The following is a 13,981-nucleotide window of genomic DNA, read 5'->3' on the forward strand; positions in this document are numbered from 1 at the left end:
CAGTGATTAGTCAAATGCGCAAGCCAGTTTGCATCCCATTTGTATCAAAATGCAAACTGGAGTTAGGTTGATCAATAAACTCAATAAATGAGAATTTATACCAACAAAGCAAGGATGAGACTGCCCTAAGTTGCATGTAAAGTTTGTATTTGGTGGAAAAAAATCAGGAAAAAAAAAAGGCAAACTTGTCCTAGAATGGTCAAGAGCCAGCAGTAACTGTAGTAATGCTGTAATTGGGGGCTGTTGATAGACTCTTTTTGTCTGTTATTTGCTGTGGTGGCCGGGCTGGAGGCCATGCAGCAGCCTGAGCCCTGGCTGGACATACATGTATTGCCCAGGTAGTTTATGTGTTTGCAAAGCCCAGCCTGTGCACGTGAGTAATCACCTGTGTGAACGGCCCAATGTCACTGCAAGGTCCTTCCCGCGTGCGCGCGGGTCGGTTCGTGCCCTCGCTGCCTGCGTGCGCCCGAGCAGGGAGGAGTCCAGTGACTCCTTCTCTCCGGTCCAAGGCATTGGCCCCCTGCCCAGTGTGTGCAGCGGTGTCCGTGCCCGGCGCAGGGAGCTCGGTGCGCGACGGCGCGCGCGGAAAGGCGGGCCGGAGGCTCCCTTGTACTGCTGAACCCGGGCCGTGTTGCACAAGGCTCTGTGCGATGCCCAGCTGCCCTCTCCAGAGGGATTCTCCCTGGTGCTGCCTCCTCACAAACACCCCAGTTCCATGGGACACCATCCCCGTGTCGCACTGGGAGGCCAAAACTCAACACTGACCGATGCTCAGAGCTGACCTGTGCTGCAGGTGGGCTGGTCTTCCCTGTCACTATATCCAGGCCAATTTGCTTCCCAGCAACCACCCTTTGGCTTTACTGAATAATTTCTAAGGCCCTAGTGATGGTACCTGCTCCCATCTGCCGCCGTGCCTGTACCTGATGCTCCTGAAATGCTGCTGACGGGGGCTTAGCTCATACCAAAAGTCATTTTGTAAAATGGACATTGTCTCTCCTATTAACATTGACTCTCATGTTAACATGAGAAGGGCTGGCAAACAGCTGCCAAGTATGATTTTTTTTTTTACTTCTGCTGGTTGACGTTGCCTCGCAGCAAGCGGTATCACGGAGTGTTAACTAATGGCATGAGCAGAGGTCTAAGAACTCTAGATAACGCACCAAGCTCCTCTTTGAGACAGCCAAAGAAGGCCCTGCTGGACGGTCTTTAGATTTAAAACATAAAACATGAGATATTTCTATTCCAGTGTTCGGAAAGAAGAATGTCTAAAGAGCAAAGTCTCCAAGCTCCCTTCCTTTAGTCATCATAAAGGTGAGAGGAGGAAAAGGTCAATTTAAAAGGCAGAAACAAAAAAATTCCACCACCTTTAGCAAGCTCTGTGCTGTTCTCTGATATCGATTCAGTCCCTTGGGAGAGTATTATGAAATATTCAACCAGAAAAGTACTGATATTGCATTGCTACACTATTTTTACAGTGCCCTGAGAGTTGTGCAACGCAGCAAAGTGTCCAGGAACCTCCAGAATCTTCTTTTTATGCTAACGAGGGACCGGCAGACTTTCCTTTGCCAGGTACTTGTATTTCTGCCATCACGAAACCCGTTGTGTCTTTTGTGCGCTCCCCAACAAGGAAACCATTGAGCACCATGTAGCTGTATCTGCTCCCCGGGCACACAAGCCAGCTGAGTCATTTCTGTGCTGCTGGGCTCTTTTAATCATTTTCTAAAACACGGAACGCAAGTGCTATTAGAGTAGAAGTTGGAGACCTCCTTTTCCCTCCCTGGGTTACAAAGGCATCTCTTCCCACACATCTGCAGAAAATCCTGCTCGCGTTATGCCTTCCTACATAATGCTATATCTACTGGTCATTACACCAAAATATTTCCCAGGCAGCATCACTTATTTTGGAAGCATCCTCTCTGTTTATGCGTGTGATGTGGCTTTTCAAGGCTGCATGTGCACAGCAATCCCTGTTTTGTGGCTGGACAGAGAAGTTAAAACAGTGCCAGTCTTGAATAATCAGAAAAAGTTTCTGTTTCTTTTTCCTGAAAACTGAAGTTTCCTTGACTATTGAGGCAAAAGCAAGCAGAGGAGCATCAGGACTTTCGAAATTCACTTCCAATCCTGCAGTCGTTGCGCTGTTTCACTTTGAAAGATGCTGTCCCCAGCTGCGCAATGGGTAATTAAGGCCGGGTATTCGTGTGTGCCCTTGACGGAGCAGGACGAGACTTGCTCGGTTGCATCACGTAGGCTCGAGGCTGCGGAGAGGGGAGCGACGTTTCCTTCTCCCCGGCGCTCGGTTTCTGTTGACGGGCGTTTTCGTTCCCGCTGCCAGGCTCCCTTACCCTGTCCAAGGAAACTGCGGCCCAGGTTTATTCTGTAGGTAGCACAAAACTTGAGGAAATCTATTTGTACATACTCAAAAGAGCCAAAGCTTGTTTACAAGATCTTAAATCTAAAAGAACTATAAAAACTGCCTGTTCTTACCCCAGCTGTTTATTCAGGTTTCTCTCTGGCCGCGGGACAATGAAAACAAGCCTGCTGGTTTCCCTTTTGTTTACAGTTTCTAATAGTTTTCTCTTTCATGTTATCACTCCCTCGCATAGCGCTGCAATGAAATGAACTGCAAACATATCTGCATGCTAATAAAGCAAAAATTGCCTGATAACTCGACATACCTCACCACCTGCACTGCAAGCCTGGAGGAGCTTTAGAAATACCCCCCCAACACACAAAGTGTTTTTATGCAGCATGCAGGGGTTTGTAAAAGCCATTTTTGGGTGTAGCTTGAGGCCACGCTCACTGTCCTCTTCTTGCTTTCAAGAACTGCACTCCCTGGCACTGAAGGGCTCGGGCCACGTGTGCCTGTTTGCTGGGGACTGAAGGGCTTGGGACACGAGTCCAGAGGGCTAAGCAAGAGCCAAGGCAGCCTGGGCTCTGCAAATCGCTCCTGGGAAATATCCTGAGGTTCCAGCAGCACCGAATGCAACTGGTCGGAGCGCTATCCAAGTGTGGAGTTTGAATCCCAGCAAAAAAAGCAAGTCACCAACAGCGCTCGCTTTGGGTAGTGCTGAGAAGAGGTGGCAGGGCTTGGATTCTTGTCTCCTCCTGCTCGGACCTCAAGCGTCCGCTCCGCATAGCAGCAGGAGCGGATCTTGCCGCTCGGCTCCGTGCATCCAGGAAACGGAAGGTAACGGAGAGCGGGAGAGCCCGGCAGAGCCATTGTATCCATGGCAACCGGCAGACACGGCCTCGCTGCCTCCCATGGCCTCCCTGCCTCCCGCCGGCGCCATCCCGGCTCCGCTGGGTCCCTCTCCTGCAGCCACCTCCTGGCTGCATCCCAGTGTCCCCAAGTTAGAGGCAACAAATTCCCAAATTAAGAGTTTCCCGGGGGCAACAGCTTAATCGATCCTTGTCTCCATTGGCAGGACTCAATCCCAGGATTTGTGTTCATGGCCCTGGGGTGGTTTTAAGATTTCTCCATGCAGGAACCGCATGGTCCACAGGGATGCAGCAGGATGGGCTTAGAAGCCTGACGGTCCGTTTGCCAAACCAGCAGCCACGTGCGTTTCACATAGCGCAAACAGAATGAAGGGCTTTCAGATGTGCCAGACACGCTCATCCCGGGAGCCTGGAGCAGCTTTTCAGCCCGTCGGCTGCTCCGCTCCGTTCGCTGCATTCCCGACACTGCCTCGGAGGGTGCTGGTATCCGGAGCAGCTGCGGGAAGGATGGGAAGAAATCGGTCCCAGAAGGAAAAAGCAACCGGCTGTTAAAAGCAGCTACATTTTTGCATTTACAGGGGCCCTGCTTTATATCCTAAAGGTGATGTCTGCTCTGCACTAAGGAAAAAAGAAACCATCCCCCTGGGATCAAAACAAGGTGGAAACGCAAAGCGGGAGATGCAAGGGAAGGAGCCGCGATTTGAGCGCTGGGGTTTGAAGGTGGGACGCAGGGTTCAAGTTCTGGCTGGAGGACCCAGGGGAGACGTGCCTTGGTTTCCCTGTTCACACAGGGGGATAACAGTCAACTAAGGCACTGAGCAGCCAATCTTAAACACAGAAGAGAATCTTAAAAATAGAATAGAAAAACAGAAGGTGGCTCTAAGCTCTAACTGAAGGGCTGTCGGAGCAGACGCGGAGCAGCTTATGCCGGTTTTTCCCTGGAAACTGCAGCGGGCACTTGGCCTCAGCTTGCGAATGCTCACGCGAGCGATCCGTACGCATTTCCTTATATGTGGAAGAGCAGGAGCTGGCGGCCAAGGAAAGATGCTCCCTGGCTTCAGTCAAAAGGGAAGGACAGCCCCGGCAAGCCGCGTTGTTAGACTGTTGTGTGGAGAATCACTTAGGCGGCCTCCAGCACAGCGAGGAAACAACCTCGGCCTCTCCAAAGCCTGGCTGGATTTGGGAAATGTGGATGAGCCTCAATACTTCTGCTTTGGAAGCGGCCCTTTGGGGATAACGGGCTCAGTGAATGTTGTTAGCATCCCGAAGAGGATGCGTCGCAACCCAAAAGCCAAGGAAGCCACGGAGATAAAACATCTGCTATTGTATTTGAGGAGGATTTGATTAAAAAAAGAAAAAAAAAAAGGAAAAAAGAAAAAAAAAACAGAAAAATAGCATTTTGTATTTCCAGCAAGTGGAATAGTGATGAAAGGGCCATCCGGCTGATCTGGAGGTCTGTGTTTGCCTGTAGTGCTCTAAATGGAAATGTGGAAGTCCTGCTAGGAACCTTAATCCATGCAGCTGTGTCAGAAGAACGCAGCTATATATGCTTTAACCTCCATATTTAGCCACAACAAATACCCAAACAACGGGATTCAGAGCTTAACTCCGAAAAAAGCCACATTTTCACCCAGCGTGCAGCAAAAGGACCGCTTCTTATAGCTGCTCTTGGCCTAGGAAATAAATGCTGGGGGGATCTCCCTACGCTGCTCCCCTTACCTGAACTTGCTGCTCTGGGTTTGCCCCCAGTTTGGGGCAGGAAGCTCCACGTTCTGTTAATGGGCTGAGATTTAGTAGGGTCCGGCGCAGGAATCGAAGGAAGGATGGTCGGTTTGCTAAGACACAGCAGAACTGCCTCTCTGCCGTGACACGGGAAGGATTTTTGGCATCTCCATTGAGTTACTGGTGGTGGATTCCTTTCTCCCTTCCCTCTCCAAATTCCAAGGGCCTCATTCCGCCTTTCAGACTGTCCCCCTGGATCTTGTCTGGCAGCCTTTCACCGAGGCCTTGCAAATGAAGCCTTGTTTTTTCTCCTGGTTACTGCACCACTCTGTAGCTAGCCGAGTAATGCCAGTTCCCAGCATTTCCAAAGGCATTCCTTTCTCTTTTTTCCACATTTCTTCCCCCACTGTTCACAGGAAGAGCTGTGCCCATTCCGCAGGGGTTAATGAGCAGCTTCCCGCCTTGGCCGCTCCGGATCACTCCTTGGCACCCGATCCTGCCTGACCCCCGTGCCCAAACCTCCTTTGGAGCCGACGTTTCTGCGTGAGGCAGCAGATGGAAACGGCCTTCGTACCTGGCGCTGGCGGCGATTTAAACATTCGCCTTTGGATTCTCCATCCAGGTAGGAATCTCGGGTGTGCAAATGGGATGTCCAAATGTCAGCCTCAAGGGGCTGAGCACGGATGCGTGGCAGGTGCCATTGATGTTTCCCTTGGTTCTCCTCTCAGAAGGCACGTGGAGTGTCCTCCTTTGCTCATCTGTGCCAGGCCCGCCTGACACTCACAGAGCAGACGGAAATCCAAACAGGGCCATGAATTCTGCAAGCAAATGAAGGTGGTGAACAGGATGCCAGTATTGACATCATCGTGTCACCGATGCCATTTAAAGCAGGTTTCCGTCTGCACCAGCTGGAGGGTGACTGGCAACCAGACGGCACCCGCTGCACCAGGCAAGAGGGGAAATTATGGGCAGCTTTGGAGCTAAATGAATAACTCGGCGCAGGATCTGCTTCAGCGTGCTCCCACCGTAAGTGGCATCCGCTTCCTTGGCTAAAACACCATTTTGCTATTGCTGTTCCAGCTGCTCCCTTTCATGCGGGTGCCCAATACTCACAGCACGGAGAGGGTGGGTGAGAGCAGGTTCCAAAGCTGACACAAACAGATACAGGGACCAAGGGAATTATTGCTGCTTAATTCCCCCCACCAAATGAAAAGGGTAACTCGTGAGCAGGGGCTGAGGGGTTTGGAGGTGGGTGCCCTGCAGAACGCGAACCCGGAGCGGTGCCGACTTTCACTGCCCTCGTGGAGTGACATTTCCAGCTACGCCTTGATGAAGTCAATGCCTGGCGATGCCCCCTTTTAAACACAAATTTCTGTTAGAAATAGTTTTATGAAGAAACATGAAAACGCTCTGCTTTGGTGTTAAAAAAACCAGGAGCAGAGAACATTTCTGTTTGAGGAGCTCAGCGAGTAGGAACGGCAATGAGTGACGAGCGCCTGTGCTCGCAGCACCTCTCCTGTAAGGAGATCCACCTTACAAGGGTGGATCCCTTTTTTTAATCCATGTTTCGTCGGGAACAGGAAAAGGAGAGGGGGGGGATTCCTGCTATCCATGAGCCGTGCCTCAGCATCCGCGTTTCCCGGGGTGCTTTCCTGCCCGAATCGCCCGCGTTCATCCCCTCTTCGTGGGGGCTGTTTCCGCGGGACGCGGCGGTTCCTCCTGCTCCCCAGGGAACCTCGGCCACCCTCCCCAAGGCCCGGAGGGGACCTGGGCGACACCCCCAGCGCGCCGGGCGCATCCCGCCCCGCGGGCGGCCGCTCTGCCCGGGGCCCGCACGGGTCCCCGCCCCGCTCCGCCCCGCGCTCCGCTCCGCCCCGGGCCGCGCGCGCGGGGGAGCCCGTGGCCGGCGGAGCCGGTGGCCGGCGCGGCCGCGCGGTGGCCGCGATGCCGCTCGCGCAGCTGCCCGAGCCCTGGCCCGACATGGAGCTCGTGCATCTGGACACCGAGGTGAGCGCGGAGCGGCGCGGAGCGGAGCGGGGCGAACAAAGGAGCGGCCGCGCCGGGCCCCGCCGAGCTGCGCGGCCCCCCGGCCACGGTGAGGGGCGGCCCCGGGGCTGCGGCCGCCGCGCCGGGAAGGGCGGCGAGCTCCGGCCGGGCTGCGGCGGCTCTGCGGGCGCCCAAACGCCCGCCCAGGCCGGGGGCGCGGGGACAGCCCCTGCCCAAGCGCCGCGGAATAAGGACCTCGCATTTCGGGGCTTTCCCTTCCAGGCTCCCCTCGTTTTTCCCGGCCCGGCTGCTCGGACGGGCTCACCTGGGTTCCAAACTCCCTGGCAGCCCGTCCTGCTCCCCGGGTACTTTGGTGGCGGCGGCTTTGCTTTTTTTCCCCCTCCCTAATGACAGCCTCAAACCCCGGTGTCCCGGACTCTGTGCCTCAACTGTGCGCGTCTGCTGTGCCACAACCCTTTGGGGGTAAAAGCGCAGCCCCAAAGCCACCCGCGGGGATCTCTAGCTAAGTCTCTTCTACTCCAGGTTAGAACCAGCCTCTTTCCTCAGCAAACGAGGTGGGTGCGGTGGCTTTTGCTCCAGACCCTTTCCTTGCATCCTGGCATTTTCCATCATTTTGGCCCTACTCGGTGCTTTCTGCCGTGCTCTGTTACCTCTCTCACGTCTTGAGATGTTGTGACTGTTGAGCGGTTTGATTTGCTGCTTCCTACTGAAAATTGCCTCTTAAGAGACCTTTGCATTCAGCAGAGGCAGCGTTTCGCTCCGTCCGCAGTGATAACAGAGGTCCGGAGCAAAGCACGGAGTTCGCCTGCTTTTCATCCGGGCGGGAGGCGCAGATGCCCCCGCAGCCGGCTCGGAAGCGGCGCTGGAGCCGCTGGGATGTGTCTGTGCTCGGAGGTGGGAGAGGAGGGCGGCTGCTCAGCCTGCGCCAACAGCATCGGGATTCCCAAAACCCCGTAGTGCCTCCGGAGCCCGTCCCAGGCATCAGGGGAGGTAGAGCCAGAAGACAGGACTTCGGAAGCTCGTATTTCCTTTTTTTCCTAAATAGGAAGATATCCTGAAAGACTAAATAACAAAACTAAACTCATCATGGCAGAAAACTAATGCCAGCGCCCAGGGCGACGAATGCCGTCGGTGGGATCCGTTTCCACTTAATCCTGCGTCCTTCAGGTGCCAGTCAGCTGGGTCACAGTCACGAGGTCTCTCCGGAGCGGAAGCAGCGGGGGGAGCGCCCATATATTTGTCAGCTGGAGTCAGCTGTGAAGCTCATGGCCCTTTAGCCAGGGCTGTTTTCCCCCTTGCTCTAGTGACCAACGTGTTAATTGTAAGCTGAGACTTCGGGGCCTGACTCTCACTTCCCCGTGTCCCCTTCCCCCATCTCACCTTGGCCGGAGCTCGAGGGCGGCTCCGGGGTAGGGTGTTTTGCATGGGATATTGCAGAAAATCGCGGTGCCTGAGTCTCCGCGGGACTGCGGCTCTGCGCCGAGCAGGACGGTGGCAGTTTCCCCGGCCTCAGGGCACTGGCGCGTGCCCGATGCAGAGCATAGGATGGATGTTCCTCACCTCTCGGGCCGGCTGCTGGTGCCTGTGCCGGCTGCTGGTGCGTTCCTGCAGCAGCGGGAACGCGGGGTGCAGAGAGGGACGCGGCCTCGGGGGCATCCCTGCGCCTTGCGAGGTAAATGCTGCGGAGAGCAGGGCCCCGGGGAGGCGCTTCGAGCCTCTCCTGGGCAAGGTGGAGACGTTTCTGGAATGCGAGTTACGTAAACGGCCCTGGGATCGCTGCCATCGGGGCTTTAACCCGGCTTCCTCCTGCGGCGGGCGGAGGTGCTGGTAACGCAGCCGGCCCCGTGGCCCCGGGTTTGGGGTTATTCCATGGCCGTTGGTCCCTGGGGTCTGCGCATGTCCCGGCCTGCCAGAGCCCAGCTCGGAGCCGCTCCATGGAAAACGCACGGGAGCAGGAGACAGGATGGATCGATCGCAGGAGGTCGCTGGATCCATCTCTGTTCTAGGGACCGAGCTCCTTTCCCCACCGTTTCCCCCTACCCAGCTTCCATCGTTCATAATGTGGCTGGAAAACCCGGCTGGGACGGAGCGAAGGTGTCATCGCCTGGGCTCTGCTCTTCCCTAAACGCTCGTGTCCTTGCATGCACGTGCAGGCACACAACTGCCAGGAGGTCACCCCTCTGCTTCAAGCTCAGTATTTTTGCTTGCTCTACTGATCCTCTTGTATTGAGCAGCAGCTATTCCCGAGGAAGTAGCTTTTCCAACCATCCGAGCTGCACAAGCAGCATCCGAGCTGCTTTTCCAAGCATCCAAGTGCGAAACAACCGCCGGAGGCTGCAGGAGGAAGCTGTGGACCTGTAGTTGCTGATGCGCCTCGTGCTGCCGCCTCCTCGGGCTGGCCGGGCCGCAGCGGTGCCTCTGGAGATCTCGATTTTTTACTCTTTACCCCCAGCTGCACCAGGCAAGAGCCCCAAGTCCCGCTGCAGCAGCAGTAGCTGAAAGGTCTTGCCCGCGTGTGAAGCCAGCGGAAGCGCTGGGGTGACGGCTGCCTTCCCGCTCCGTCCTTCTCGGGATGCTCCAGTGCAGAAACCGGGAGCAAGAGCCCCATGTGTGTGTTCTGTATCCTGACAAGGCAAAGCCCGGAGATCCCAAGACAGCCGTGGGCTCCCTCCTACGCGGAGCATCCATATCCCGCGGCGACTTGTGCGGATGGAGCTGAACCGCGGGACACGGGTCATGGTGGCGCAGGCTGAGCACAGCCACCGGGGTCCCACCGGGCTGAAACCGCCCTCGTTTCGGGCCAAAGTGGCAGCGGACAATTCTGTCAACTGCCCTCAGTGCTGGGGATTAGGTGGAATTAAAGGGCTTTAAAAAGCAAGATGTCCTAAGATAAATATCTCCAAGTTCAGGCGAGGGTGGCAGTTACGTAACTGAATGCACTTGTTTTCCAGCAAACTTCTGGGTGCTGTTGAGAGAACTTTGTTAGAGCGGTGAGTGCGCAGGGGGCAAAGCGACTGTTGCAGCAGGGGCTGGGGTTGAAATGGAGCAAAGCTGCTGAACTGGGGACCCAAAGGGCAAGTCCCTGTTCTGCTCCAAGCCCGTCTTTCAGCTGGAGGAAATCCAGCAGGTCCAGGGCCGGCACCTGGTGCCTCCTGGTCCTGAAGCCGACGGGTTGAACGGAGCCCACGTTCACCCGCCCCGTGCTCATCCTCCCAAGGGGAGGAAGGAGCTCGTCCCACGCTCCAGCTCTTCCCTTTTCCCGGCACGTGTAGATCCAGCTCTCCGGTCCACAAGCCAGGCTCCGCTTCTCCGCTGGACACGGAAACTCAACTTCTCATGGGACAGAGACATAAACAGCCTTCCCAGAGCTCAGGTTTTGATTAGCAGTGACTTACGAGCGGGAGAGCCCGTAAACACGAGCGCATTTCCAAGCCCGGCTATCTGGAGCGGAGCCTCTCCCCCTCTTCTTGGAGGACGCGCATAAACACAAAACCTGACTTCACTTCTCAGATATTCTTTGTGCTAATGGCACCAAGGCTCTGTGTAAACACCAGGCTCTTCTGGAAGAACTTGGCTTGCAGCTGCTGGCTTCTTTTTTTTTTTTTTTCGGTCATTGGTAGAAAAGAGGGAGGAACTGAAAACCTGCTACAGTTGGTACCGGGGGCTTGGAATGGGTCCAGATAAATGACCCCGTTGCGGGATTGGCCTCGCTCTCGGAGGGGGATCTCCTCTTTTGCTGAGAGTGTCTTTTGCCTCTTCCGTGCTACCCCCTTCATTATAGATTGGCTGCAAGCTGGTGCCCCCCTGTGATTGACCCCCCGATGGAAAACAGGAGGATGTGAACCTGGAAGCAGCATTTGAACGCAGTAGAAACCTACTGAGGCTTCAGGTGGTGCCAGTGGCTCCAAAAGCTCTCTGGGGATTAATAAATGCAAGTTCTCCTTTGCTTTGGACTAAAACGAAGGAAAATAAGTGTAGCCCAGAGGATAGAAGAGGCTCAAACACACTCCTAAGGCACGTCAGGTTGAAGTCTCCTTGCTTCCTTCAGGAAGGAAATGGTTTTCCTTGTGTTAAACGCTTGAAAGGTTGTAAAACCCAGACACCGAACTGAGAATCTGAAGCTGCACTCGAGCTGCATTGCGTCTTCCTCTTGGGCCATAAAAGCAAAAGACAAATGAATAAGTTGCTTTGATTTTTTTTTTTCAAAGAATGTGAGGACTTCCATGAATTTTTGCAGCCTGTGACTGCAGGATGGCCGGACAACAAAGCAAAATCTCCCTGCCCTTGTTTCTCTGCGCGGTTAGGGGAAGCCTTTGGAGCTCACCGTGCTCCGAGCAGCTCCAGCCGAGCGAGTCCCTGCGTCTTGGTTCCGCTGCCTTCCCCGTGCCTGGTGCTCAGCCACATGCAAAAGAGCAACCTGTGGTGCAGCCCGGAGCGTGACCGTCCTGAAGCCACCATGGGTGGCTTGGGTCCCTTGTTGGGACCCTGCTGCAGAGCTGCAGCAGCACAACTCGGCTTGCGGGCTTGGGGTGCCTGTAAATGCCCTCATCTTTGCTCAGTTTCCCTACTCTAAGAGGCCTTAATTAATGGCTGGAGAGAGGGGTGCAGCTCAGCCCAGAGCTGTGTCTGCAAGGGCTTTTTCTTGGCAGAAAGGGTTTTTTGCTGTGTCCTCTCCCCATCCTGCACGTCTGTCTCAAAATGAGCAGTACGAGAGGGTGGCAGGAGGGGTCCCGTGCTGGGTGTTTGCTAACGGAGCCTTCTCTTGCTTTGCAGAACGGGCAGGCGGTGCTAGAGGAAGTTGGGGATCCTCCGTCCCAGGTAAGATCGCAGCTGCCCCCCTTCCTTCGCTCACCCCCTTCCGCTCGTCCTCCCGCGCCGCATGCAGGGTGCGAGCTGACTTGGCGAAGCTATTTTTAAATCCCATAAGCTGCTGCTTTGTAAGCTGGGTGAGTGGGAGGGCCTGACACTGCTGGCGGGGGGGACAAACAGGCTTTTTTTTTCCTGCCTTTGGCCATCCAAACAGATCCGGAAAGTTTCCCCCAAAGTAGCGCTCGAGGCCATCTCAAACTTGGCCCAGGAAGAGCAACCTCGGCCCAGCACGTGGGATAGGGACAGAAGGTCAGGAGTGAGGACTGCCTGTGCAGAGCAGTGCTTTGAAAGCACAAGTCTTCCAGGATTTCCCTTTCTATTCGTATGTGACCATGCACAGCAGCACGACGGGTTGGACTTGGCCTGGGAGACCTTGCTGAATGGCTTGGCTAGAGTTTGTCCCACGCCTTGCAGTGTCCCTGTGGCCATCTGTCACTCTGAATCATCGTCCTTTTCTCTACTAAAGGGCACAGAAACTTTATTGGATTTTTGTTTGTTTGTTTGCCAGTTGGTTACTACCAAAACGGTTACCACCATTTAAGGTTAAAAATAATTGTCTACTTCTCAGCCAATTCTTGTCCAGAAACTCATGTTGGGCTTCTAATATTGCTCTAGCATCTCAGTTCCGTGGTCTGCATTTCTGTCCCTGTTGCTGAACTGGCAGCATCCCAATGGCCTGCAAGAAATCTGGCGTGGTCAGAGGAACTCAGGTCAATGCTAAGTGCTTCTCTCCCCTGAGAGGAGTATTTGTCAAGTTCCTTCACTATGTCTTTGGGTTGAAAAAAGATAAAAAAATGTTTCTTTTCTGGTTATATTCCGTTTGGAATATGAGAGTCCCTAAGACTTGGGACTTGGCTCCTTTTGTCTTCAAACACGTGTCTAAACTGCCCTCCTGGAAAAGCAGCTAAGGTTGTTGCTTCGAAAAGAAAAAAACCAGAGCAGCAGGAGACGTTGTCCAACGTCCCCAGCGGGCTGAACCGGGCGCCGCGGGGGCTGGGGCAGGTGTCCTGCTTTGCACTTTTCCGAGGCACTGTGGCCAAAATGCCCGTGCACAGCATCCGACCATCCCATTTTCGGTAATTTCTTAGACGTGTGAAGCTCTGTTATGTATTCCTGAAATAGCCTCTCTAGTGTTTTCCAAGTTTGTACAAGGTCCATATGCTACCAGCACGTGGACAAATGCAATCCCTGCTGTAAACACATACCTTGAGCTTCAGGGCTGACTCTGTCTCTCCGACCCATCCTGATGCCGGATGGGGGAAGCACAGAACTGGATTAGGTTCATCCAAGGGGAGACATTATCATGCCCGGCTTCTGGAACCAGCTTCTTGCATTTGCCTATAGCAAGGACTATAGAAGGAGAGTTAAAGCAGCAGGAAACGTTTTGAGTTGTGTCCTTTTAAGTTCCGGATCCCTGACGTGCCCCACAAATTTAGCCTGGAAGAGCATGGAATGCTCCAAGGGCAACAGGCACCTTTATACTCGGGCTGTATTTGTTATCCTTTTGCAGCTAATTCTGTGATCTCCTCTAAAAATAGCCCTAAAGCAGCAGACAGTGGGGATTACTCAACACCCGCTAGGAAGTGCCGGCCCTCCCCTCTCCCCATAAGCGGGATGCTGCCAGAAACACAGGCTTTATTTAGTTGGGCAATAAGCAAAGAAACTTGGAAAGGAGGAAATCCAGGAGTCCCTCAAAAGAACCGGGATCTTCACAGCTGGTAGCACAAGATTGTTGCCAGGTCTTTGGGCAGCACGATGCCGTGGTCGCCCCAGGTGCAGTGAGGGGATGTTTTGGCCTGGATGTGGTCTCCGAATAGCCCGATACTTCCAAGGCTTTTATCCTTGTGTGCATTCCCACCTTTTGAGCAGAATGGTGGTACGCGAGTCCCTGCAAATATCGTTCCTCTGCAGCACGAGTGCCGCGAGGAAGCGGCAGGTCTGGAAGCTGAAGCCTCTCCCGCTGCTAAACCGCTGATGCCTGGAGCTTGGCGGATCGGGATGTTCCCTCCCGTAAGGAGCTTGTGAGCAGGCAGGCAGGTCAGGCCTCGTCCCTGACACCGGCTTGCTAATCCAGTGCTAAATTGAGCAGGACACCCGGGAAGAGAGAGTGGGACAGGGCTTGCCAGGACACTTGTGTGCAGGGAGCAGCGTCTGCTGCCTCAGA

At 54.5% G+C, this 13,981-nt stretch overlaps 1 protein-coding gene across 1 annotated transcript in view; it reads left to right on the forward strand.

Moving 5' to 3' along the window:
• The first annotated feature begins 6,839 nt into the window (after positions 1-6,839).
• Positions 6,840-13,981, forward strand: part of RPS6KA1 (ribosomal protein S6 kinase A1) — a 30,845-nt gene continuing 23,703 nt past the window's right edge. Inside the window, exons 1-2 of the mRNA XM_088531134.1 lie at positions 6,840-6,948; positions 11,722-11,766. Coding sequence (XP_088387260.1) covers positions 6,886-6,948; positions 11,722-11,766 — 108 coding nt within the window. The 5' untranslated portion in view covers positions 6,840-6,885. The remainder of the gene's footprint in view (positions 6,949-11,721; positions 11,767-13,981) is intronic.

This window comes from Tinamus guttatus, unplaced genomic scaffold, assembly GCF_059628265.1.
Source record: "Tinamus guttatus ecotype Peru unplaced genomic scaffold, ASM5962826v1 Tinamus_guttatus_pri_ptg000397l, whole genome shotgun sequence".
In the NCBI taxonomy this organism is placed as follows: domain Eukaryota; kingdom Metazoa; phylum Chordata; class Aves; order Tinamiformes; family Tinamidae; genus Tinamus; species Tinamus guttatus.